The sequence below is a fragment of the Panthera tigris genome, chromosome E1, assembly GCF_018350195.1.
Source record: "Panthera tigris isolate Pti1 chromosome E1, P.tigris_Pti1_mat1.1, whole genome shotgun sequence".
NCBI classification, from domain to species: domain Eukaryota; kingdom Metazoa; phylum Chordata; class Mammalia; order Carnivora; family Felidae; genus Panthera; species Panthera tigris.
Window position 1 is genome coordinate 57,324,327 of NC_056673.1, and position 27,645 is coordinate 57,351,971.

The 27,645-nt window shown below is 49.5% G+C and overlaps 1 protein-coding gene across 3 annotated transcripts in view; it reads left to right on the forward strand.

Annotated features, from left to right (window-relative positions):
• The window catches only part of TNRC6C (trinucleotide repeat containing adaptor 6C), a 96,833-nt gene that overhangs the window by 51,855 nt on the left and 17,333 nt on the right, over positions 1–27,645 (forward strand). For 2 of the 3 annotated variants that reach the window (XM_042967328.1, XM_042967327.1), the window contains exons 5-14: positions 3,636–3,851; positions 5,568–5,734; positions 9,299–9,379; positions 10,709–10,766; positions 18,933–19,075; positions 20,492–20,641; positions 22,084–22,230; positions 23,807–23,926; positions 26,870–26,953; positions 27,186–27,417. In XM_042967328.1, coding sequence (XP_042823262.1) covers positions 3,636–3,851; positions 5,568–5,734; positions 9,299–9,379; positions 10,709–10,766; positions 18,933–19,075; positions 20,492–20,641; positions 22,084–22,230; positions 23,807–23,926; positions 26,870–26,953; positions 27,186–27,417 — 1,398 coding nt within the window. The remainder of the gene's footprint in view (positions 1–3,635; positions 3,852–5,567; positions 5,735–9,298; positions 9,380–10,708; positions 10,767–18,932; positions 19,076–20,491; positions 20,642–22,083; positions 22,231–23,806; positions 23,927–26,869; positions 26,954–27,185; positions 27,418–27,645) is intronic. The other variant, XM_042967329.1, reaches the window with a different exon arrangement.

Below are 27,645 nucleotides of genomic sequence, written 5' to 3' on the forward strand. Positions count from 1 at the left end.
CCTTGTATCAATGAAAAAGAGCGCGTTTAAAATCTCTATTAGCGCACTCAAATAAAAACTAAAGAAACGTCCCCTTTCTAACATCTAGCTCTTCTGAGCAGCTCGAGGCCACGTGGCCAGTGAAAAAGGACCTTATCTGTAACCCTCACATAGAGTCCCTTGAGTCTGGAAGAGAAGTTTTAAATGAATGCTCTTGAAACGAGGCATCCAGAAAAGTAGGAGACTTTACCATCTGACTGAGCGAAAACTCCTGTATAGAGAGCTTCACTATGTAAATATCTGTCTGGATTTCAAATATGAAAAATTAATTGTTGCCACAGCTACCAGTTATTCGTTGTCCCTCCATAAGCCAGTGGCCAAGCAAGCATTGTAATAAATTTATAGTAAGCGTGATGGCCACTGGTGTGAACAAAATCCCGTCTCGTTAATATTCAAGTCGGTACCTAGAAATGCCAAGCACATAGCTGGCACTCAGGTGCTCACTCAGTCGATGCAATTTCAGTCTTTTATCTTTCCTTCATTTAATTATAATTGGCCATTTTTTTAAATTAAAAAAATGTATTATTAGAGTGCACGAGCCGGGGAGAGGGGCAGAGGGAGAGGGAGAGGGGGGGAGAAGGAGAACCTTAAGCAGGCTCCATGCTTGGCACGGAGCCCAACACGGGGCTCGATCCCACAACCCTGGGAGCATGACCTGAGCGGAACGCGAGTCGGGCGCTCAACTGACCGAGCCACCCAGGCGCCCCTAATAGGCCATTTTCTAACCGATCCTTTCTTCCCAATAAGGACTGCCTGTCATACTTAGAAAACTATAGAGGTAGCACCCGTGGAACAAGCTAGAGTTGGTTTCTTATTTCACAAAAGAAAGAACGCACTCTGTGGATTTCGCTGTCTGGAGCACGTAAGATGAGGGTCGCTGGTCCGACGGAGCGTCTGTTCTGTTTCCCGGCCGTATGACTGCTTTGTGTTCGTTTTCTACCAGTCTGCTGTGTGTGTGCCACACGGGCACTTTGTTTTCTCCGTTCTGATGAAGACTGTGCACGTAAAGTTGAATGAAAACTACGGACTCCAGTGGCATTTCATTGTTACTGTTCTTTCAGTCCCAATACTGTAGGTGTTCAGTTGAAGAAGGGGGATAATTCGTGACCCCCACGGCACAGAAATCTTCTGTCAAAAGCAGTAGCGTTTGAAGGGCCATTTTGAAAAATCTAGTATCAGTGTTTCGAATGTAAAGTAGAAATTTATTCTGCCTCATTAAGCCCATCTGTATAAAAGAACCTCTATGAAATTATTAACAAAAAGCGTACCAGAATTCACTGCAGCAGCGGGCACTGAACAGTGGAGATTATTTTAGTAGCATGTGCTTAGAATTCTTTTCTGTCTACTGAACGTGTTTGCTTTGCATCACAGCTTGCCAGCGTGCCTTAAGGTTGCAGCACCTCTTTCTTCCAGGGCCTCTCGAGCGTCCGTGGTGCACCCGTTATGATGTACGTGTTCGTTCGGCACCGTGAGCCGATTGTATTCTTGCCAGGGATCAACTCGAGATGGAAATATTGCTGGGGAGACGGTCTTTGAGAACTAGTCCGCTGTCTTCCTAGTGTTGGCATCACTGAAATAAAGTCCTTTCTTGTTTGACCACTTAAAAAAAAAAAAAAAAAAGGAAATCTTGTTCTCTTGATTCGAGGGTAAATAGCCATTCTTCCATTTGTAGGATTTTGAAACGTGCCGCTTATAGACCGTTAGCCTTGTGTATAGAAATGCTCTGTAGACCTTTGCACCACTTTAACAGGAATTGAAAATTCTTGGTAAAAATCGATTAACTATAATTAACATAGTCTTAATATTTATTCTTCATTTTGACTTCCTTAAGTAATTTGTCATAGTGCCTTTCAAAGAGATGGAAGTATAAGGGTGACAAATTTTAAATGAGTTTGTTATTTAATTACCCACAATAAATCAGTGTTTTTACAGCTGATTGCCCTTTAGCAACACCGAAATTATTTTATCTTCCTAAAACATCCATAATTTTTGTCAGCTATGTTAATTTTCCCGATTTAATTTTGTCCCTTCAATTTATAAAACTACTTTCCCCAATATACATGATTGTTTTCTGTGTAATTATAGGGAATAGTGTGGTTAGCAGTTGCTGACAATAACTGATTAGGGCTAACTTCCCTGTTATTGGCAATGATTTACATAATATATTGCTCAGCATGGAGCTTGTAATTTAAAATGATTCATAGGTTGCACGGCCTTTTGTCATTAATCAATATTACAGCATCTTATTAGAATAAAGAGCATCAAGGGAGCTCATTCCATACTGTCTTTAGTCAGAAAATAAATACATTTCAGAATTGATAATATCCACTTGCCACCAAATAACCTAAAATTTACAGTTAACTATTTGTATTGCATGCCTCGTATTCTTTAGTTAGTATTTAAAATGTCCGCATTTCCATCGCTGAGAAACCGTGTCCATACGAAACTTCCAGCTGATGTGAGCTGCCAGGACTGGCGATCGGGAGCGTCAAGGAAGCTTTACAGGCAGAGGCAGAATGAAGTACGGGTTGAGTTGGAAAAACGCAGTTCACGTGTGTGACGTGAAATGTTTCTCCTGGGGTACCTGAGCGGCTCAGTCAGTTAAGCGCCCAACTCTTGATCTCGGCTCAGGTCACGATCTCAGTTCGCGGGATCGAGCCCCGCGTCTGGCTCTGCGCTGACAGCAAAGGAGCCTGCTTGAAATTCTCTCTCTGCCCCTCTCTCTCTCTGCTCCCCTCCCCGACTTGCGCGCACGCAGACACATACACGCACACACACGCACGCTCTCTCTCTCTCTCTCTCTCTCTCTCAAAATAAATGAATGAACTTTAAAAAATAAAATAAAATGAGATGTTTACCTTACTGAAGCGTGAAGAGAGTGGGGAGATCCTTCTGGCCCCGTGACGCCTTCTGTACCTGTAGAGAGCAGTGCCGCGACCCTCAGGACTCAGTAGGGACCCGCGTCTCCTCCGTGGCACGCCCGCAGGGTGCCAGCCTGATGCTCACAGCACTGGGCACACGGGGGAGGGAAGACCTCCCAGCGCGCCCGGGTGCTGCCGGGCGCTGTGCGGATTTTCCCCTGTTACTTTCTCTGCACGTTGCACCTGCCGTCGTCTCATTTCTCGGCCCCCATCTGTGTCTTTGAGGGTGGGTCTTAAAGACCAGCAAGAGTGAAGTACATATTTGCAACTTGTAAGTTTGTTTTCGAAGAGAATAACGTGACGTGTGACGTAAAATTTCTTCTCGGCTGCTACCTGTAATACTGGAAGTGAAAAAGCTGCTTCTTAAACGTCAGTTTCTTAACAATTCTTTTGAACCCTGTTATGCTGCAGATGCCGAGGTCAGCGGTCTTTAATGTTTAAGGGACTCTCGATTCTAAGCACGTGGGGGCGGGAGTGGAAACACTGTGATTTTAAAAAGCGAAGCAAATCTGATCAGATGAGATACTGCCTCCTCTCCACTCTCCCCTGGCAGCCGTCCTAAAGAAAGATCATCTCGAAATGATTTTGAACTTGAAACTACCTTTTCTACTTCTTCTCTGTTTCACTTTTATCACATGAATAATCTCGTTCTCTCTCGGGCGGTGCCCTTTGCAGTCTCATCGGGCTGGGGAGAGATGCCTAACGTCCATTCGAAGGCTGAGAGCTCTTGGGGAGAGCCGTCCTCCCCCTCTGCCCTGGTTGACAACGGCACCGCAGCGTGGGGCAAGCCGCCCAGCAGTGGCAGCGGATGGGGGGACCAGCCCGCGGAGCCGCCCGTGACCTTCGGGAGAGCCGGCGCCCCCACTGCCGCCCCGGCCCTGTGCAAACCAGGTGAGTCCGACCTGCACTTTAGAAATGGGTCAGGATATTTTAGTTAGAGGGATACTTTTCATTGGATTTTAAGAATTAATGTTTTAGGACACCTTCCTCATTTTGTTTATACTTTAAAACTAATATCTATTTGCCGCGTCTGGTACACGGACACAGAGGAGCTCTTAACAGGAGCCCGTGCGCTCCCTTTTTAGAAAAATTAACGACCAGAATCCACACCATGGCGCATGGCTGCGGGATGCCGTCAGTGGCGTCTACACGGCAGCAGGACCCCCCGTGCCCGCCGTCTTCAACAGTGCTAGCTCACTAGCTCACTGAGCGACGAGGACGAGGTGAAGCACGCCGTCTCTCCTTTGTGAGAGTGGGTTTCAGACCGACGTGCCTTCACAGCACTCAGACCCTTCTGCCTTCTTCTCTCTTGGGAGCGCCGTTCTGCGTTGGGGCTCCAGGCTTACGCGTTCTCTTTTTTTTCTTTGGACGATAAGAAAAATTAGGCCGCGCTTTCCTCACGTCATCTGAAAGTGTAATAAGCATACGTGCACCACGCGCGTTCTCACACACGTCCAGATCACGTTTACCGAGCGGAATTCTGTGACGCGTGGGGATTTTGCGGCACGATGCATGTGACGTTAGCGTCGACCTAAGCGTGTGAGTCAGGTCCGGTATTAAGATCCGTCGTCCAGATGGCTGCGAGAGCTTCGTATGTTCTTTGGCCATCGTTAAACCTGTTAGATCTTAAAATGCAACTTTATTTTTGTATTTTTACCACCATGTTTTACATGAGTTTTGTGTGTGTTACTTAGCTAGCGCTGGATAGTGTGCTCCCCATATCCACCGTTCTGCTGGATTATTCCATTCCTATGACCTGTTGATGCAAACCTAAAAGACAGGGAGGTCCTTAGATTCACCTGCCGTCCCGAGGCAGTATGTTTGTTCTTACAGTTTGTCCTCGGAGGCGCCATCGTATACGTGTCGACCTTGAAAAAGCGTCCTATCCTCATAGTCGTACGGACTCCCGCTAACTGCATCATCACTTAATCTTTGGCCTTCTTCTCCCAGGAAGTGAAAATGTGGGCTAACTTTTGTACCAGAAATCACTCTGTATCTTAAAAAAAGTAGAAGAAATAACATCCTGAAATCCAAACTCAGTAGTCAGCTCAAGGCTCCATCCACCTACGGCCTCAACTGGCTCCACCCTGTTACTCTGGGAGCGTGTCCGAAACATAGACGTCAGGCCCAACCGCAGACCTGTGCGCTTCTCGTGATCCCCAGGTGACTCGGGTCTGGTCACGGGAGAGGGGCACTGGCCCACCTTCCGCTGCGGGTTCGAAAACCGCGTGGCGGACAGTGGTATTTCCGGGACTCTGCATATTACCGGCTACCTGCCATGCAGACGGTGCCACCCTCCCCCGTGGCCCCCAGGGTCTGTTGTTAGGAAGCCCGTGCTTCAAAATGACCTGTAGCCGGTTAGGGGAGTGGGTCACAGCACAGACTACAGATAGCTGGAGTTTGGAGAAAACAGTACGAACACATCTGCATGTGTATTCTGTAACTCCCGCAAGACATTCGGTTCTTCGGTCTTGGGAAATGAAGAGGTAAAGAGGCAGCTCCCAGGGCACCCCCCTCGTCCCACCTCCCCCTAAATGGCGCTGTAATGCGGCACCGCCTCCCTGAGGAAGGGTGAGTTTGTGAAGTTCACGTGTGCTCTCCTTCTAGCTTCGAAATCTATGCAAGAAGGCTGGGGCAGTGGTGGGGACGACACGAACCTCGGTGCCAGTCAGTGGGAAGACGAAGAAGGGGGCATGTGGAACAGTGCTGCTTCCCAAGAAAGCGCGTCCTCCTGCGCCTCCTGGGGGAACGCCCCCAAAAAAGGACTCCCAAAGGTGCGTGCAGCCCTAAAGAAAAGAAACGCTAAAGTGACCGGCACTTAAAACTACATTCAGGGTAGAGGGGGCATCCAGTTAGCGGCGGCGGCGGGTAGGTCGGGAGTTCCCTGGGGCCCTCTGGGGATCCGGACGCTGCCTAGCCCTGCTGTCACAGCAGAGTAAAGGCAGAGACGGACGTGAGAATCCAGCTGCTTCCAAGAAGCCAGACGGTAGGGACGTGCAGGCGCTTACGACAGTGCCACTCTTCGCACTAAAGGGTTTCGTTTTTCAGAAAAGACGAGTTTCCACTAAAACAGTGTTACGGACGTTAACTGATGATGGGTTTGTTGTTGTAATTTTTAAACAAGTGAATAAGTGGTTTTTTGAATTTCTCCTACGGTAAATATTGATAAGTACGATCAACATATCAACAGAATTTCTTTAGAATCCTCGATCTTGGGGCACCTGGGTGGCTCAGTCGGTTAAGCGTCCGACTTCGGCTCAGGTCATGGTCTCACGGTCTGTGGAATCAAGCCCCACATAGGGCTGTGTTGACGGCTCGGAGCCTCAAACCTGCTTCGGGTTCTGTGTCTCCCTCCCTCCCTGCCCCTGCCACACTTGCGCTCTGTCTCTCTCCCTCAAAAATAAAAAATAAACATTAAAAAAAAAAAAAAAGAATCTTTAAGACAGAGTAATGGGATTGGTCCCGACACCATTAAGCGTGAAGACTCCTGAGGTACATCATTAAGTGGTTTTGCAATAAATGGCAGCCATTTGAAAAACATTTAAGTGAGATCCATAACTCGTATAAGCACCGAGATAAATTCCAAGTAGATCACAAATTTAAATATGATAAATACAAATATAAAAATGTGAAAGAATTTTAAAAACAATCTTAGAGCAGGAGTGAGCGGCCTTTCTAACTATGAGAAAAATCTAAAAATCATCAAATTTACAAAACTTTCAGTCCTGAAAGATTTACAGACTTCAGTAAAACCGTGCATGACAGGGGTACTTGGGGGGGGGGGGGGGGAAGCTCAGTCGGTTAAGTGTCTGACTTCAGCTCAGGTCATGGCCTCGCAGTCCATGGGTTTAAGCCCCGCTTCGGGCTCTGTGCTGACAGCTCGGAGCCTGGAGCCTGCTTCGGATTCTGTGTCTCCCTCTGTCTCTGCCCTCCCCCTCTCAAAAATAAGTAAACATTTTTTTTAAAAAAGCACACGGCAGAAAATACCATAAAATCGAAAGACAAGCTGGAAAAACATATTTGTATCATATCGTGCAGAGGGCTGATCTCCCTGATATATACATAAAGGCCCTACAAACTGACGTGTTTTTTTAATCGATAAGTAGATTGCTCCCTAGAAAAATGAGCAAAGAATATAAATAGATGCTCCCTAGAAAACAAACACTGACAGCTCTTCAACACTTGAAGGGACCTTCAGCCTGCCCTGCAGAAAGAGTTCAAGTTAAAACAACACTGGGAGATGCCACTTTTCATCTCTCGGACCAGCAGAGCCCCCAGCGTTGAGTAAGCGGGTTCTGTCCGCAAAGCTGTGAGAAAAGCAGCCCTCTCCCACGTCACTGGCGGGACTCTAAGTCGGTGGGGCCCCCGCGGAGGGCGGTTTGGCGTCATCTGTCGCGGTTACAGATGGGCCAGCGCCGGGATGTGGTGCTTCTGCCTGTCACGGGCGTAGCAGATGGCACCTGTACACCGTCTTCTCCTGTCGCGTTTTTGTAGGGAAAAAAGTGATGGTTTAAATGTACGTTAGTGGGGTGACTGAGTCGCCCCACATCCATACGAGGGAAAGCTGAACAGATTTTTATAAAGGAAGTCTCCCTGTATTCATCTGAAAAGACCACCAAAATAGGCTGTCGAATGAGAAGGCAAGGGACAGAGAAGCGCGCGCTGCACACCTTTGTGGGGCCGGGGAGCGAAAGCGTGCGCACACCCGCGCGTGCGAAGAGCGAGCGGGAGCCGAGCGGACGGAAGGTGAGGTAGGAAGAAGGCACTTTGCGCGCACCCTGTGTCTCCATCCGAATCCTACGAAGGTGTGATCTGTTCAGAAACATTAATTCAGCAGAGCATTTAATTAGCAGTAGCAGAACCCAGAACCTAGAATCAGGGCTCGCTTCATCAGGAGCGGAAGCGATTACAGACATCAGACGAGGAGTCTTTTCTCGGCTGGGCTGGCAAACAACCCAGTTAATGACGGCACCAGGAACACGAAACAGGTAAATTAAAACACCGTGTACTCTTGGCACCTCCGGCCCCGGCAGTGATTCCAGGCGCCTCCAGATAAGCACCTCCTCGAGGAAAGAGCGCCCGTTGGTTGGTTTAATATCGCCACGCAGACCCCATTCTGCAGTTAACGGCAGGCTCCATTTGGACGAGCGCCGTGAGGAGTGATTTTAGAGGAGGGTGTTCTTTCCCCGGTGTGAACACATGGTTAGAACCTTTGTAGTTGTTGGAAGAGGAGGGACGTCACTGAGAAAACTTAACATCCTCGCCCAGCCCTTGTGGGCTGCCCCATGCTCCCCTCCTCCTCTGCCCTGCACTCCCCTCCTCTCCTCCGCTGCCCTGTGCTCCCCTCCCCTCCTCTACTGCCCTGTGCTCCTCTCCCCTCCTCTGCTGACCTGTGCTCCCCTTCTCCCCTCCTCCGCTGCCCTGTGCTCCCCTCCTCAGCTGCCCTGTGCTCCCGTCCCCTCCTGTGCTGCCCTGCGCTCCCCTCCCCTCCTCCGCTGCCCTGTGGCTCCCCTTCTCCCCTCCCCCACCCCCCCACCCCCCCGCCCTGTGCTCCCGTCCCCTCCTGTGCTGCCCTGCGCTCCCCTCCCCTCCTCCACTGCCCTGTGCTCCCCTCCTCTGCTGCCCTGTGCTCCCCTCCTCCGATGCCCTGTGTTCCCCTTCTCCCCTCCCCCGCTGCCCTGTGCTCCTCTCCACTCCCCTGTGCTCCCCTTCTCCCCTGCCCTGTGCTCCCCTCCCCCCCCCCCGCTCCCCTCCTCTGCTGCCCTAGCTTGCTTTTTGTGATCGCCTCTCCTCTTCTCTTCATCTTCTCCCTCACTGACGTTTGCCATTTATGTCTTCTCTACCCCAAGGGCTGCAAGCAGTGAATAGTCAATAAAATTAACAGGCTTTTTGTTCCTTTCATCTTGTTGCCTTTTCATTCTTTTGGAATGAACCCCCTGCATTTTGTCATCTTTGACAGTAAAGCTTATAAAAGGGCAGAAAACATGTAATTTTTAGTAAACTTCACATAGTATTAGCATAGGGCCGTGTTCAAAGGAGCGCTTAGGATTATTTGATAATGGAAGTGGCACACATTTGTGATGAACTAAATTAATTCTCTGGGGAAGAAAAATAATTATCTTGCTTTTTTAAAGTCCTTAAATTACACACGTACGCCAACTTGCACACGCACCCTAAAGCATTCCGCAGTACTAGCCACGAAGCAGTCAGGGACTCTGGAGCACAGCATCGCTCGACGTTAATACAGAAAGAGTCTCTAACTTGAAATCACCGTGAAGTTTAGGCCGCTCCCGTGTCTAGAAGAAACGTATTAACCCGTGACCCACACTTTGTCCTAGGGCATGAAAACGTCTGGCAAGCAGGACGAGGCCTGGATCATGAACCGGCTGATCAAACAACTCACGGACATGGGCTTCCCGGTGACTGGTGTCTTATTTTTACTGCTTCCCTCCGCGTGTGCTGCCATGCATGGCCCTGATTGTGTCCTGCCCGCGGTTGTCACACGTAACAAGCGAGACTTTTGAGGGAGGAGAGTGTTCATGCAGCCTAACTCGTAAATTCCCCTTTTACCCGAGTGCTTCTGTCTAGGGACCGTTGCTTTCAACCAGAGCGAGCATCCACACCATTCCATCAAGTAGGGTGTGCGAGCCCTCTGGAGTAAAACATGCCGCGTGATCGTTCCTTTCTTTGGCTTCTACAGCTCTGCATTTTCTTTTAAATTATAATTAAAAGTGAATTTTCGTTAGTTTATGCGGTGGATTGACAGAGATCACAAGAGAAAACTTGGGATCAAGTACCAAAGCGCCAGGTCCAGAAAAAAAGAGTCCTAACCAGTCCTATTGAGTGCCCGAGTCTCAGGTCACATGTAGGGAGAGTTCAGATTGTACGGTGTCCCCCGAAAATGTGCCATGAGGCATCCCGTTCCTGAGATCCTAACGCAGGAGTTCAGCTCCTGAGGGATATCCCCTGGGTCTGTTCGGTCTTCCCTTCAAAGGTCTTCTTTCCAGATCGTTACTCAAGTGAACATCTGTCTTTGATTTCTGTGGATGTTCCTGAAGAATGGGTCCAGAACGGCCCGGTCCAGAAACGACATGCCTCGCGTCGGGCACACGCCCTCTGTCACTGGGCAGGCCGCAGACCCGGGGGTGGCCCAGCCCCTTCCCGCGTGAGAGCGCGGGCGGAACACCGGCGGCCTGCCCGGGAGTCCCCATTTGCACCGTGGTGCTCGCACACACTGACACGCATCTGTTCCGTTCGTAGGAACGTGAATAGTTATCAACGTGCATCTGCTTGTTTCGTTTTGGTCTTTTGTACGTTGCCTGGTGGCGAGTGGGCAACAGCAGGGCCCAGAGTCCGCGCAGTGGAGAGTGGAGCTCTGTGCTCTGACTGGCTGCCGGGACGTTCCCAAAGTCGTTCCGGCAGAGAGTTCATCCTCGCCGAACCCTTGCTACTCACTGTGGTGTGGAGTCCACGACAAGATTCCACAGACCCCGCACGTTTTGTTTTTAAAGTGTTAGATGCAAGTTCTTTAAAAGTCGACCCGGCGCGTGTTCTCACTCGAAGTGCCTTTACTTAGAAGACGTTTGTGTCTAGCCTCGCCAACGAAGGGCAGTGTTTTTGGTTCCAAAACCCAGTAATGTTACGTCAGCCGTAATCATTTCTCTAAGCTAATAGTGATCGAATTCTCTACTAGCTTTTTTGTTACTGTCGAGGCGTAATCTTCATTAAAGTTCTGTTTTCCCACACAGAGAGAACCAGCTGAAGAGGCCTTGAGGAGCAACAATATGAATCTTGACCAGGCCATGAGTGAGTACTCTGACGCCCTTAACGCATACTTTCTTAAAAGGTGCCAGTTTGTGGAGTTTGGATTTTCAGAAGCATTTTATCGTAGTCTTGGGTTAATGGTTTCAATTCGTGCTGGGTAGACAGGACCAAGCTTCAGCAAAAGAGCAAGCGTGTGAAGCGTGGTAACCACACAGCAAGTCTCTGGAGGCTGGTGGACCCTGGGGACGGATGGCCAAAGCCCACGTCGAGGCACGTTCGCCTGTTTCATTTTTCTCTGTACTTCAGCCAAGAGATGAGTTTTTCCCATCTATTTTGAGGGGAGGTCATCACTGCGTTCGTAGAGAAAGACACTGGGACCATAGGCCAGACTTCATGCGACACTGACTGAGCGTGTTCTTCGCACCTGGCCCCAGAACGGGCTTGCTCAGGGGCCCACAGAGACATCTCCGTGCCGGTGGAGCGCTTACTGGTGACAGATGAGATTTACCTCAAGGGACGAGCAACCCTCATTGTGGAGCTGCTGTGAAAATAGTAATAACTAAAGGTGATAAATAGAATCGGAATTCTGTAGCTGTGTTTTAGGATGGTATATTAAACTCTTCTGAACGTTTCCTTTTTTTGAGAGAGGGAGCGTGCGCACACAAGTGGGGGAGGGGCAGAGAGAGAGGGAGAGAGAAACCCAAGCAGGCTTCACACTCTCAGCACAGAGCTCGATGCCGGGCTCGATCTCATGAACGATGAGATCACAACCCGAGCTGAAATCAAGAGTTGGATGCTCAACCAGCTGAGCCACCCAGGCACGCCTAGAATGGTGTATTAAACTCTTAACTCATAAAGGGTAAAGAAAAAGAGAATTAAACATAACTTACGGCTATGACAACTTGGGAACAAAATCATAGCACCTTTAAAAAGAGATCATTTGTGACATCAAAAATATAAAAGGGGGAGAGCAAACGGATGGAACTCTTATAAGCCAATGAAGAGAAATTGCTTTCAGCAGAAAAGGGACTATTCCATCAATGTTTAACGTAAACCTCGTGGTAACCGTGAAGCAAAAATCTAGCACAGACACACAAACCACGAAAAGGGGGAGACTGAGAAAATGGAAGGCCGTCAACGTATGAAGGTAGACAGAGACAGAAGGAAAAACAGTAGAGAGACAGAATAACCAGAAGGCAGAAGATAAAAGGGCGGTAGCCCGTGCTCACATGTCCGTAATCTCTCTTAATGGGACTGAACTCACCAACCTAAAGGCACAGAGCTGCTGGATGGATTAAAGCCACAAGACCCAAGGTGCCTGGGTGGCTCAGTCGGTTGAGCGTCCCACTTCGGCTCAGGTCACGATCTCACAGTTTGTGGATTCAAGCTCAGAGCCTGGAGCCTGCTTCGGGTTCTGTGTCTCCCTCTCTCTCTGCCCCTCCCCCACACACTCTCTCTCTGTCTGTCTGTCTCTGTCTCTCTCTCTCAAAAATAAACATTAAAAAAAAATTTTTTTATTAAAAATGTTTAAAGTAAATAAGGCCACAAGACCCAAGTCCGTGCTGCCCACCGGAGACTCATTGCAGCTCTAAGACACACACAGGCTCACATCGAAAGCATGGAAAATGATATTCCAAGCAAACAGAAACGGAAAGAAGGCGAGCATAGCCATACTCAATATCCGACAAAATAGACTTGAAGCCAAAAAGGGTGACAAGAGTCCAAGAAGATCATTATATGCTGACAAAGGGGTTAATAGGTCAAGAAGATGTAAGCAAATTATAAATATATCCATTCTCAACACCTGACCACCAAACTACATTAAGTAATTAATAACAGATCATAGAGGAGAAATAATATAGTAATTTTATGGAAGATTTCAGATACCCCACTGTTAACCATGGATAGATCTTCCAGACTAGAAATCAATAAGGAAAAAAGGAATTGAACCATACTTCAGAGCAAATGGACCTAAAAGATATACACAGAACATTCCATCCAGCAGCAGCAGAATATACACGTTTTTCAAGCACACAGGGAACATTCTCCAGGATAGATCTGATAGGCCACAAAACTATCTTAGGGGTTGTTTGGGGGTTTTTTTTCTTTCTTTCTTTTTTTCTTTTTCTTTTTTTCATCTTTTCGATAGAGCATGAACAGGGGAAGGACGGAGGGGGAGGAGAGAGAGAGAATGACTCAAGCAGGCCCCACACTGAGTGTGGAGCCCAATGTGGGGCTCATTCTCACAAGCATGAGATCATGACCTGAGCCGAAGTCAAGAGTCAGACGCTTAACTGAGCCACCCAGGTGCCCCCAAACTATTCTTAGTTTTAAGAAGTTAGAAGTCCTACCAACCATCTTCCTCAACATGAGGAAAATGAGAAGATCCATAAACATGTGGAAACTAAACACACTTCTAAACAACCATTGGGTCAAAGAAGAAGTTGAAAGGAAAGTGAAAAAGTATCCCGAAACAAGTGACAGTGAAAACATGTCAAATGTGGTGGGAAGCAGCAAAGGCAGTTGTGAGAGGAAAGCTTGTAGCAGTTAAACACAGATACTAAGAATTTATTTTTTTCTTTTTTTTTTTTCTTTTTTTTTAATTTTTTTTAACGTTTATTTATTTTTGAGACAGAGAGAGACAGAGCATGAACAGGGGAGGGGCAGAGAGAGAGGGAGACACAGAATCGGAAGCAGGCTCCAGGCTCTGAGCCATCAGCCCAGAGCCCGACGCGGGGCTCGAACTCACGGACCGCGAGATCGTGACCTGGCTGAAGTCGGACGCTTAACCGACTGCGCCACCCAGGCGCCCCTCTTTCTTTCTTTCTATTTATTTATTTATTTATTTATTTATTTAATTTTTTTTTTTTTAACGTTTTATTTATTTTTGAGACAGAGAGAGACAGAGCATGAACAGGGGAGGGGCAGAGAGAGAGGGAGACACAGAATCTGAAACAGGCTCCAGGCTCTGAGCCGTCAGCACAGAGCCTGACGCGGGGCTCGAACTCGCAGACCGTGAGATCGTGACCTGAGCCGAAGTCGGACGCTTAACCGACCGAGCCACCCAGGCTCCCCCACATACTAAGAATTTAAAGAGAGGTAAGAGAAGCAACCTAACTTCACACCTCAAAACTCGCAAGAGAACACATTAAGCCCAAAGTTAGCAGAAGGAAGGAAATAATAAGGATCAGAGCAGAAATAAATAAAATAGAGACTAGAAAAACAGTAGAAAGGATCTGTGAAACTAACAGCTGATTCGTCAAAAAGAAAAACACAATTGATAAACCTTCAGCTAGACCTAAAAAGAAAAGAAAGACTCAAAGGGATGAAATCAGAAGTGGAAGAGGAGACTCTGCAACTAATAACCACTAAAATGCATGGAACCGTGAGAGGCTGCTGTGAACAATTATATGCCAACACATTACTTAACTTGGAAGAAATGAATACACTTCCAGAAACAACTTACCAAGACCGAATCAGCAAGAAATATAAAATCTGAACAGACCAGTGAGTTAAGAGATAGAGTCAGTTGCCAAAACACAGAAAACTTCAGGACCAGATGCCTTCACTGACAGAAATTCTACCAAATATTAAAGAAGAATTAACATCAGTCCTCAGACTCTTCCAAACTATCGAGGAGAGGGGAATACGTCCAGGCCCATTCTACAAGGCCAGCGTTACTCTGATACCAAAACCTAAGAAGGATACCACAAGAAAACCGTAGACCAATATCCCCAATGAACGTACATGCAGAAATTCTCAACAAGATATTAGCAAACTGAGTTCAACAACACATGGATACGATTACATTCCGTGACCAGGTGGCGCTTGTACCTAGGATGCAAGGCTGGTTCGACATACACAAATCAGTAAATGTGATCTATCCCATCAAGAAACTGAAAGATAAAAATCATGTGATCATCTCGATAGATGCAGAAGAAATATTTGACAGCATACAGCATCCTTTCATGATTTGGGAGGGTGGGGGGACCCTTAAGCAGACTGGGTAGAGAAGGAACGTACCTCAACCTAATAAAGGCCGTAGGTGACAAACCCACAGCTGACCTTTTACTCAGTGGAGAGAAGTTGAAAGAGTTCATTAGATGAGGAATAAGGCAAGGATGCTGACTCTCTCCACTCCTGTCCAGTAAAGTGCTGGAAGTCCTGGCCAGGGCAGCTCGGCAAGGCAGAAGGGGGGAAAAGGCATCCATATTGTCCGTATTGAAAAGGAAGAAGTCAAGTTCTCATTATTTGCTGATGATACGATCCTGTATATAGAAAATTCCAAAGAATCAGTCGAAAAACCTAGAATCGGTCGACAGTCTCCGTAAAGCAGCAGAATACAGAATCGGCATACAGAAATCAATTGCGTTCCTTTGCACTAATGATGAGGCATCTGGAAAAGAATGAAAACCATCCCATTCACAATAACATCAAAAACAATATAGTACTTAGGAATAAATTTAATCAAGGGAGTGAAAGATCCGCACAATGAAAACTGTAAGACTTTGTTAAAAGAAATTGAAAAAGACACAAACAAATGGAAAGGCATCCCATGTTCATGGATCAAAAAAATTAATATTGTTAGTCTGGTTATATTACCCAAAGCGGTCCCCATCAAAAAACCAAAGGCATTCCCAGAAGTAGAAGAAACAAAAACAATCCTGGGGCACCTGTTTGGCTCAGTCAGTTAAGCACCCCAACTCTTGATTTCAGCCTAGGTCATGGTCTCACAGTTTGTGGGATCGAGCCCCACGTCGGGTTCTGCCTGACAACGGGGACCCTGCTTGAGATTCTCTCCCTCTCTCTTTACCCCTTCCCCCCTCAAAAATAAATATTGAAAGAAAAGAAAAACAATCCTAAAATGTGTGTGAAACCACAAAATACTCCAAGTAGCCAGAGCGGTCGTAAGGAAGAACAAAAGTGGAGGTATCACACTTCTGAATTTCAGACTGTACTACAAAGCCACGGTAATCAAAACAGTGGTACTGGCGCAAAAATAGACAGTCTGGGGCACCTGGCTGGCTCATTTGGTAGAACATGTGACTCAGTCTCAGAGTTGTGAGTTCAGGCCCCATGTTGGGTCTAAAACTTCCTTAAAAAAAAAAAAAAAAAAAATAGACACTTCGGCCAGTGGAACAGAATAGAGCCCACAATTAAACCCCAGCATATACAGTGAACTAGTATTTGACAAAGGAGCCAAAAGTACTGATTGGGGAACGGATGGTATCTTCAACAAAAGGTTCTGGGAGAAATGGAGAGACGTGCAGAACAATGAAATTGGACCCCTATCTCACACTACTCACAAAAATTAATTCAAAATGGATCAAAGGCTTAAACAACAAAGCAAAACAAAAACAGAAGAAAATTAAAGAAGAGGCCTGTCAGTATTGGTCTCGGCAATAACTGGGGCGGGGGGGGGGGGTGGGTGGACAGCAAAAGCACAGACAACAAAAGAAAAGTCAACAAATGAGGACTACATCGAACTCAGAAGTTTCTGCACAGCAAGAGAAGCACCAAAATGAAAAAACCTATAGAACAGGAGGAAAATTTTGCAAGCCATGTACTGGATAAGGGGTTAATATCCAAAATCTATGGATCTATCAGTCAAACTAATGACCCAAAAAAAGTTTGATTAAAATAACTAAATCGGGGGTGCCTGGGTGGCTCAGTCGGTTGAGCGGCCGACTTCGGCTCAGGTCGTGATCTCGCAGTCCGTGAGTTCGAGCCCCACGTCGGGCTCTGTGCCGACAGCTCAGAGCCTGGAGCCTGTTTCCGATTCTGTGTCTCCCTCTCTCTGACCCTCCGCCGTTCATGCTCTGTCTCTCTCTGTCTCAAAACTAAATAAACGTTAAAAAAAAATTTTTTTTAATGAAATAACAATCGGCATTTCTGCAAAGAGGACATCAGAGTGGACAACAGATCCGTGAAGATCATCAGGGAAACGGAAATCCAAACCACAGTGACGTCTCCCCTCACATCTGTCAGAATGCCTTTTCTCAAGAAGATAAGAGACAGCAGGTGCCGGCGAGGACATAGGGAAAAGGGAACCCTTGTTGCAATGTCGGAGGGAGCGTCAATTTGTTCACCTGGCATGGAAAACAATACGGGGGTACCTCCAAAAACGAAAAGAAGACTTACTGTACGGCACAGCCATTCCAGTTCGGGCATCTACCCAAAGGAGGAAAACAGGATCTTGACAAGATAGTCGCTTCCATGTTTATCACATTATTCACAACAGCCAGGGAGTGGAAACCATCCGAACGCCCATCAACGGATGAACGCGTGGAAAAGATGCCACCATATATACACAACGGAATATGATTCAGCCACGAGAAAGGGGAGTATCCTTCAGTCTGCAACATATCCTTCATTCTGACAGATCTTAAGCACATCAGAGGAAGGCAAGTTCTGTATGATATCGCTTGTATGTGGCATCTAAAATGTTAAACCCCACAGGAAACCGTGAATGACAGTTACCGGGGAGCAGGGTAGGGGGGTGAGTAACGGTGTTTCTGGGTACGAATTTGTAACAAGGAGTAGATAAGCCGCAGAGATCCAGTTCACGGCACGCTGAGCGCACAGTAATGTTGTAGTATGGTGATGTAACAGGGTAAAATATGGCTACGTGGACCATCCTATTACAGCATGTAGGTCTATCCAGTAACATGTACACCTTAAGCTTATACAGTGTTACACGCCAAATTGATCCAGTTAAAAGATAAATAAGTAAAACAATAATTATGTTAGATATTTACATGGAAAATGTAGCTGATTCTCATTATTCGTCTCCAGGAAACAATAGGGTCGAATTCCTGTAAGCCACAGCATTTTTGTCAACCAGTCCGTACATAACCTTCCTTTATGTGCGTTTCTGGCTAAAGATACCTTATTTAATACATATTTCTCACAAAGGTGCCGTATATCTTTACACTAAAACGTGGGCTAGAAGGAGTTAGCATTCTCCCGACCCTGGGTCCTGTGACCATAGACCTCTTTGGCCGTCCACACTGAATCCAGTGCTGTCGGCTACACCTTTCGAAAATCAGTCGTCATCTTGTGACTCCAAAAAGTTAGCCACTCTTCCCTTCTTTCCATAGCTTCATCGCACACGGTAGATGTTGCTTTAGCTCTTTCTGGGCAGCCTCACGTACAAATGGGTGACTGTTCTCTTCCTCTTGCCGGATGCACCGTATCGTTCATTCACTCACATTGAGCTTGAACAACAGCACCGCAGCTCCTGCCTGAACAACACTTAGCTGACGTGTTTTCTCCATCGGGCACGGCGCAGCCTCATTGCCCCCACGAGCCCTACAGCATACGTTAGCACTGTGCTTGGGGACCATTTCCAACGCCGAAACCGCCAACAAAGAGAACAAAACTGAAAACAGTGGCGCGAAATAGACCACAGAGGGACACTTGTTGCTGTAGGGGAGCCGAGTGAGAAGCATCTTGTTTGGTCTGAGCCGGGAACGCGTGTGTCGGGCAGCCGGGACTCTTCGCCATCCCCTGCGTGTCCACAGACGACCCCAGAAGTGCCACGGGTTCTGATCTGGGGGCTACAGGTAAATGTAGCCAGTCGGTGAACGCACAGATGCGGAATCCGTGAATAGGAAGATCGACTTGATAGTTCCATGCAGGTGCCGAACTGTTGTGGTGCAAGCTGCCAGGACAGAAATGACCCATCGGTTCAGTGTGAGCTTGAAGAAGTTCATTGTACCCGGTTAGAATTGTAAGACGGCACAAAGTCACAGGTAGCCACACGAAACCAGTCGCTGGCCGGAGAGCGCATGAGGGCGAAAACCTTGTCTGTCTCGTATGACGTTGTGTCCCCGGCGTCTGGAAGAGCCCTCACGGGCCCGGGGGCGTGGGAAATGGAAACCGACGGCTGCGGGGGGTCAGCGGAGCCGTTTTAAACAGGATAATCGGGGCAGGGTCCTGAGGACCCCACCGGGGAAGGCCGTGTGGAGAAGGGGGTGCCTCCCAGGAGGGGAAGGGAGGGCGGACTCGGAGCGGCCCGTGTGGTGGGAGGAGGGGCAGGAGCAGGGCCCGGTTGCAGACTGTCGGGGCTCACGAGAGCAAAACCACAGCCTCCCTGTTTTCCGGGAGGTTGAGAGGCTCCCACCGGCGCCCATCTTGAGCTCGGCGCTCCTGACTGACGCTCCTCGGGCGTTTGGGTAACTGTTGCCTCTGTTTGCTGTGCCCCAGGCGCCCTGCTGGAAAAGAAGGTGGACGTGGACAGGCGTGGACTGGGAGTGACCGACTACAATGGAGGGGTCACCAAAGCCCTTGGCTGCCGCCCACCAGTCTCCAAAGACTCTTCCGGGGACCGCCCCACCTTTCTTGACAAGGTATGAATTTAGGGGGTGTTTTGCTTGTTTGTTTTTAACACAAGGGACTTTTCATTTTAACCGTGTCCTTAATGCAAGCTGGATCAAATACTTGCTGGGCTGCAATACTTAAGTGACTTTTACCCACTTTTTAAAATACGTATGAATGTTCAACTCAAAAGAGATGGTGTCGTGTTTCATGCGATGTGACTAAGAAAAAATACTGAAATTGAAAACTGATTTTCATCGCAGTGGGTCAACCTGGCTGGCTTGTCTGCTTCCATTTGCCCAGTAACAAGGGTCTTCAAATCTCTGTTTCGCTGTCTTATTTTATACGCACAGTTCTTCCCCTTGGAAATGATGTTATGTGTTTACTCTCGGAAAAAGAGACTTGAAGTGGTTGTGCAGGTGCCCGTGTCCGGCCAGCTCAGCTCGGCCACTTGAGAGTCCGTGCAGGAGTCCGTCGGAAGCCCCTGGGGTGGGTCACGTGCCCAGACACCGGTTCGGTCCTTTCAGGACCGTCCCGTGGCGAGGCCCCCTCTCCAGACTGGTGTGACTTCACAGGGAGACGAGGACAGCATCCCACGAAATTCAATCAGAATGTTGAACCTTGGAAATAAAATTAAAGCAAGGAAGGACAAGTTTAAAAACAAAACAAAAAACAGGCTCACAGGAGACAGAGGTGAGACTTCGCCTCCGTTCTTAAACAAACAGGGTCCCCTCCCGCCCGCCCCCCTGCCGAACGCTGTGGCCAGGCTGGGCCCAGGAGGAGCGGTGCGCAATTCCAATTTAACTTAGTATCTTGTATTTACACTTGGCTCAGGATGGGACGCTGACTTGTTTCCTTACCTTTAACATGTGGAATACTGCTACACGTTTGTTGGGAAGTTAGAAAAAATAGATCTGCAAAGGGCCTGGTCCATAACGTGACCTTAATAAATATAACAGGGTAAGAGTCTGTTTTGTAACCTACCCTGTTATTGGCTTCAACTGCACAAAATTGCTGTTTGCGGGTCAAAAACAGCTGAGTGTCAGCAGAATCCAACCTAATGTACACCTAGAGCCTCGATGATGACTTCTCGGAAGGAGCGGGTTTACTTGAACACGGTTGTACACCGTTTTCTAAATGAGGCTTTTGCGAATGTTTCCGTCGTCCTCCTGACTGCTGCCCCTGGGCGGGGTCGGTTGTGTATGAGAGCGTCCCAAGCTACCGTGTGTGCTTGCGGAATAATCGTTAACAGTGAAAGCAGCGTCTCAGTCTGGTTTCTCTTTTGCTTTTCCCCTCTTCCTCTGGCCCTTGTTCTCCATTCTCTTGTTGCCCACGCTGTTTTGACCTCCTGATTCCTTACCATCCACACGCCTCTACGCCCTTGGGAAACTGCTTTGTGCTCTGTGGATGGACACTGCACACAGCTCACCCTCTGTTTCTCCCATCAGGACGGCGGCCTGGTGGAAGAGCCCACGACTTCACCATTTTTGCCTTCACCAAGCCTGAAGCTCCCCCTTTCAAACAGTGCACTCCCTAATCAGGCCCTGGGTGGGATTGCCTCAGGGCTGGGCATGCAAAACTTGAATTCTTCTAGACAGGTAAGGCCGTGGGAGAAAGCCAGCGCGGTCTCTGTTTCACCTGCCTGTAAAAAAATGTGTTTGAGCCACAAACTGTCCCATTTTTAATGAATACCCATACTTCACGATACAATCACGTATGAAAAGGTAGCCGAGAGAGTAGAAAGATCATCCTGCGGGTAATGTGCAGGTGTCGGGAGTGGAGTCCAGCTCCTGGGATTGAGCCATAGTAAGGGAAATGCTTCCGGATCGTATTGTTACATGTAAGTAACACATAGTTCAGTGCCCTCGGTGCTGACCTACCGCTAGACTCCTTCATGGAGCCAGGCGGTGCCGTCCTTTCTCCTGGCCTCAAAACTGGAAATACATTGGTCTGTGAGAAAACACCACCTTTTCCCCTGCTTTGCCCTGAAGTCGAGGTGACATTTCGCTGGCTTCCAGAGAGTCGTGGTGGCATTCTCCCTCTCTGACGCTCAGGGAAGGGGAAAGTCCCCGTCAGGCTTTCACCTGACAGGGAACTGAGAGTTGAAGGGAAGGGAAGACTGAGAGTCGCGTTGGCTGCTGCTCCCTGGCACTTGTCTCTCCCTGTCCTTCTGGAAGACATGACCTGCTTTCCTGGCTTTCCTAGGACTTCCTTTTCCTGGGTTTCCTCACGCAGGAGGCTGACACGCACCCACCTCCGAGACCCCTCTCTAGGTGGAGGCTAAGCTGCGTGAGGCGGCCACGTGCGCACCTGCTGTCCCCGGTGACGGTCAGCGGCGCCTCCTGCCACCAGCGTCCCTGTTTGTGTGGTCCTCGCGGCCTGACGTCACTGATGCCGGTGGTAGTGCAGTGCAACGCCTGTTTCGGGTGACCTGCCGTCTGACAAGTAACCACCCTGCAGGCGGGGTGATGGGAGAGAGCCCCCGTGCCTGGCCGCTGACTCACCCCAGAGAAGCGGGAAGGACACCTAAAATGCATTGATTAGATCCCACACACAGATACCTGCCAGGATCTGGCCTTTTACTCAGCTTCAGCTTTGGCTTTTGTTGAAATTATACTTCTGTTTCCTATTTGAAAATGTCGCTGTCTTCGGCTTAGTGATCCCCGCCCTGACGACCCTGCGTCACCACAGGTCTCCCGTGACAGAAATAGAGCAACCCAGTGGCTCCGCGTGGCCATGGTTCATAGCACCGTATTATCAGGGTTTGTCTGGACGGGATAGTCCCGTCCAGGGACGTTTTCCGGCCGGCACTGTCGTGTGGCTTCTGCGATTTGGAAACACAGGCAGGCCTCGTGGGCCGGTCGGCCGTCGTCTGTAACCAGGCCGAACAAAACTGTCTGTGAAATTCACTTTGGTAGAAGTTCACGGTGCAGGGGGGAGTAGATACGCTTTGGCTCTCGTGGCCAGGCAGGCGGGGCCTCCCCCGGACCTCCCGCAGCGCCGGCGCCCTAACGCCCCGGTCCCTCCCGTGTCCCTGCAGATCCCGAGTGGCAATCTGGGTGTGTTCGGCAGCAGCGGAGCAGCACAAGCCAGGACCATGCAACAGCCGCCGCAGCCGCCCGTGCAGCCTCTGAGCTCCTCCCAGCCCAGCCTCCGCGCTCAAGTGCCTCCGTTTCTATCCCCTCAGGTGGGGCCCGCACCCGCGCTCCGGGCAAGGCCACGCACGCACGCACGCACGCACGCACGCCTGGGCCATGGCCATGTCACCGCTGTAGAGTGAGGGCGGGCTCACCCCCGCCCGCCCGACAGGAGGCTGCCAGGGCCACCGGCGTGGCCACTGGAAGCGCCGAGCGGGGGTCCTCCTGTCGTGCCGGGTGGAAAGGTGCCTCCCTCGCTACCAGGCTGCCATTTGTGTCCTGCTCTTGACAGCTGTTCAGACGAGCCCGATGCACTGTCCTAGCTGGGGGAGGAAGGTGGCGAGCTGGCACTTTGCTTAGGACGTGAGGGGCCCCGTGGGAGCAGTCAAGGACCGAGTAATGCTTTAGTGGCCGATGAACGGGATCGTGTGTCAGACCATATACGTCACAGACGTCTTAGTTAAGTCCGTTACTTCGTATTAGACCAGGCTTCCCACAGAGATTCCTTAAGAATAAAAAAAGAAGTCAAACGGAAGTCAGGAAGAGATTGTTACTGTTTTGTGTAGCTCAAAAGCATATGGATTCTTTCATTTTAATATTGTTTACTTACTGAGTAACATTCCATAATCTTACTCTTCGCACCGAATTTTTCATTACAATGTTTCGGTCTTTTCCCATGTAAAAATATTCAATAATAGATACTGATAATAAGTTATAGAATTAGCTGGAAGTAATTACTTCCCCACAAGTAATTGAACCCACGTTTGTGCCCTGAGCCGAGATGGCTGAAATGCAGGTCAAGTAACAGTTAAATTCATTCATCAGGACACGGGGCGAACTGCTCTGACAGAGACCCCAGAGGGCAGAAGCTCAGGCCAGACAGGCGTCTGCTTCTCTCGGGCGGCCGTGCAGGAGGCGGCAGCTCAGGGCTGTGGGGCGGCTCTGCCACGGCCCCTCCCGACAGCAGGGAGCCCCACGGCCCCACCTGGGCCTGGGGCCCTGGGCCCGGGTGGCGGGCAGCAGGCTTCCCACACTCGGCCAAGTGCGTGTCACCCCTCCCCCCCCCCCCCCCCCCCCCCCGTGCCCATACCCGCCGCCTAGTGGCAAACACTGAGATCCCCGGTGCCGGGCCCCACCTGTTTCCCAGCCACGGAGGTGCCCGTCCCGTTGAGAAGGGCGGATTGACGGTCCAGGCTCAGGCCGGCAGAGCCGGGGTGGACCACTTCCAGAGCCCATCCTGCGATGAGACCCTCCCGTGGGGTGGCGCGGTGCCCGCCAGTGGGTGCGACTTCTCCGAGATCCCACGTCCACGGTCTCCAGTCCTTAAATCGTGCCCGGCTGTTTTTGTGGTGACAGAACGTGAGGTCCGTTTGCAAGGGGGTCCCCCGGAGCCCGAGCAGCTCCACTTGTGACCGCGGCGTTTGGAGGAGGAAGGCTTTCTCTTCTTTGCCTGCCTGCCTCCCGTGCGTCTTTCCCACAGAAGCACGTTAACTGCAATGGCAGAACGTCCAGGAGTTTGTCAATGGCTTTGGAGTTGATCCTTGAGACAGGTGTCACTCATCAACGAGTCTGCACCTTGAGAGACCAGCTGCACAGGCACCTGACGCCATCCTTTGTGTCCAACAGGTTCAAGCACAGCTTTTGCAGTTTGCAGCAAAAAACATTGGTCTCAACCCTGCACTATTGACCTCGCCGATCAATCCTCAGCATATGACGATGTTGAACCAGCTCTATCAGCTGCAGCTGGTGAGTGGACGGATCCGTTCAACTTCTAGAACTAAGCAAGTGTGCGCCCCTGACGTTCACGTATCTCTGCCAGCCACACACCCTGACCCGTACAAGTAGCTGGTTTAACGCTTTCTCCATGTCAGGGAGGCTCATTGAGACCCTCCTAAAATTTGTGGACCACTAAAAAAATGAGGAAGTTTTTCACTTACGGGTGCTGTTCCTTAGCTTTGTAAATTCCCTGGTCCCTTCACGGAGTCGTCCAGGTCTTACTGTCAGGCATGCCCTCTAACTTGGGGTCTCAGCTAGCTTTTCTCATCCAGAGTTTCCCGTCTGGACCACAGAACACAAGAAACGCTTGACGATTTTCTAAATTCTTCAGGATGGTATACACGAATACTCTTTTGGAAGCATAAAAGAGAAGTTACTTCATGACATACAGTAGAATGCTTTGGAGATTAGGATTTAATTCTCTCTCGAAACCCCTGTTGGGAAAGGTTGATGTAGCCTAATAATTCTGGAAGGCTTTACAGTTCAACATGTCTTAAATTTTTAATTGTCAACAGTCTTTCTACTTTTACTATAAAACGCCAGGTCACGTGTCACGTATGAAGGCATACTGCATTTGTGTATGCCCAAGGACCAAGTGTGTTCTTTCTTTCTTTAATATGTTGACACCTGGTTTATTTGGAAGTCTCGTCCAACAGCTTCATCTCCTAGAAAATGACCAGGATTCATGAAGGAAGGAAAAAAGGCCTCCGATAGACAAAGGCATTGATGCGAAACCTTTCCTCACAGGAGAGCCCTGGGCCCTCTCAGCCCTAAGCCTTTACTGACTGTTAGACTCCCATCTAGCCAGTTTGAGTGTCGGCTTCCCAGTAAGGAGCAGCATGGGACGGGAGGAGACAAGTGCCCCGAGACAAATCGTGGTGTCGGGGAGGACACAGAGCTCTGGAAGGGGGGTCGTGACCGTGACAGACTCTCAGAGACAGTTTCTTTGTCCTTAAAATGGGAAATGGGGGCACCTTGCGGCGTGGGGGTGAGGCTTCCCAGGGCCCAAAGGCACCAAGGGTGGGTGGTTCAAGCGCACAGGATTAGTGCTTTTACTACCAAGCTGACCTCAGATGACAAAGAAGGAAACAACCATAAAAATCAGGTACACACGTAAAAAGCATATTATTTAGAACTCTTGCTGTAGAGGAAAATCGCGTTATGCTCCTTGGTAACACTGAAGACGTGGCTGTATTCTGACATGAGACGTATCTGATTATCGTACTGATGTTCTAGAGTCTCTTATTCATACAGTCATTTTTATTGCCCCTTACGGTGTGAAAGACCTCAAGAAAATCTTTTCTTTTTTCCCATGGAGGCATTTTAGTTACACGTATGTATCACATCTCTAGAAGCAGAATCCCAGGATCTTCCCTCTGGTGCGTTTTCACCTTGCTTCTCCCTGGTCCACGATGCCCGCTGAGGCGGTCGGCACCGTGACACCAAACGGCAGGACGGGAGCAGATTGCTTGGCCATCTTTCTAGATGTTTGGGCTGTGTATCACGTCTGGTGCTGGTCGCTCCGCCCGGGAGGCTCACAGCACTTTTCCCCACTCTGTGAGCATCAGTGGTCTCAAATTGGCCGCCGTCACCGTGCTTCGTCATCGCAGTCAGACACCACACGGTGACTTTGGAGCAGGGCCTAGCCTGCTAAGCTAGGTGTTTGCCTCTCTTTCCGGCGTCGTTTGTGCTCTCGAGAGCATCTGCCAGGACATTCACTCACACTGCCGTGAGAGCATGGGAAGATGGCGGAAACTGCAGGAAAATCTTGAATTACGTTTCATGTATTCTGTTTTAAAACCAAGCATGCTGTTTTTAATTTTTTTTTTTTACTAATTTTTTTAAAGTTTATTTATTTTTGAGAGACGGAGCGTGAGTGGGGGAGGGGCAGAGAGAGAGGGAGACACAGAATCGGAAGCAGGCTCCAGGCTCCGAGCCGTCAGCACAGAGCCCGACGCGGGGCTTGAACTCATGAACTGTGAGATCACGACCTGAGCCAGTCAGTGCTCAACCAACTGAGCCACCCAGGTCCCCCTTTAATTTTTTTTTTTTTTTTTTTTTTTTTTTTTTTTTTTTTTTTTCAAAATAATCGGTAAAAATCGGTTTTGGTGCACTCTGAGGTTTTTAGGGCCTTTACGGATTCACGTAAGTGAAGTATTTTATTTCTCTATAATTCACAGATTAAGGAGGCACTTCTAAATATTTTTTAAATTTATTTTTTTTTGAAAGAGAGAGAGAGAGAGCATGTGCGTGTGCAAGTGGGGGAGGGCCAGAGGAGGGGGTGGGGAGAGAGACTCCCAGGCAGGACCTGCATTGTCAGTGCTCAGCCTGAGCCACCCAGACACCGCTGGTTTTTCATCTTGCCATCATTTGTTTTTATTTTTAGTTGGTAGGACTCAAGCAGAAGAATTTTGATCTTGGGGCACCTGGGTGGCTCGGTCGGTTGAGCATCTGACTCTTGATTTCAGCTCAGGTCATGATCTCACGATTCGTGAGTTCCAAGCCCTATGTCGGGCCCCGGGCTGACAGTGCAGAGCCTGCTTGGGATTCTCCCTCTCCCTCTCTCTGCCCCTCCCCTTCTCTCTCCTTGTCTCTCAAAATAAATAAAGAAACAAGAAGAATTTTGGTCTCTTCATCAACTAAAAACCATTTGCAGACAGACCTCACTGTCTACCCTGCACGGGGGCGGGGGGTGGGAGGTGGGTACTGGCTGAAGTACTTTGTAAAACTCCACGCACTGGAAGGATTTGGGGAAGACATTTCTCCTTTTAAAAACGCTCTGCCTCACAGGAGGCTTAAACCGCAGCACGAATCTTGGCCGCTTTCTGCCTTTTTTTTTTTAAACTACTACGCAACGGCGGAACCGCTCGTTGACGACTTTCTTCCAGGATCTTAACTGTTTTCTCTCGACAGGCATACCAACGTTTACAAATCCAGCAGCAGATGCTACAGGCTCAGCGCAGCGTTTCCGGACCCGTGAGACAACAGGAACAGCAAGTAGGTGCCACCCGGAGGGCACAGCCGGACTCACGGGCTCCCGTCTTCCCCGATCGGAAGACGCCAGGTGGCCGGCCGTTCCACCGTCGTTGACTTTCCGCCCACCGGGCCGCCCCTGTTAGCGGTGCCGCGGTCCCCTGGGTTTGGGAGGAGGAGACCGGATGCCCCGGGTCTGCGGACAAGCGAGGGGCGCCACCTGGGGACCCCTTCGAATCCGCGTCTCTGCCACCAGGTCGCGCGCACAATCACTAACCTGCAACAGCAGATCCAGCAGCACCAGCGCCAGCTGGCCCAGGCCCTGCTCGTGAAGCCGCCGCCGCCCCCGCCGCACCTGTCTCTGCACCCCTCTGCAGGCAAATCGGCCATGGACAGCTTCCCCCCTCACCCCCAGGCCCCCGGCCTGCCTGACCTGCAGACCAAAGAGCCGCAGTCTTCACCCGGCACCTTTGCTCCCTACCCTCTCGGTGAGTCCCCGGCGTGGCCGCTCGGCGCTGGGTCCCGGGCCCGCTCGGTGGGGGAGCGGCGCCGGCTGTGCCGCAGAGCAGGGTCTCGCCGCGGCCACGGATACCTTTAAGCATAAAATCTTTGAAGGCCGTCCCGGTGGAAGCCCCAGAATTCCCGCACTTCCGCTGTTGAACCAGTTCTATCCCCGGTTTCCTCCTCTTTAGCAGCCGCCGTCCTCCACCCTGACC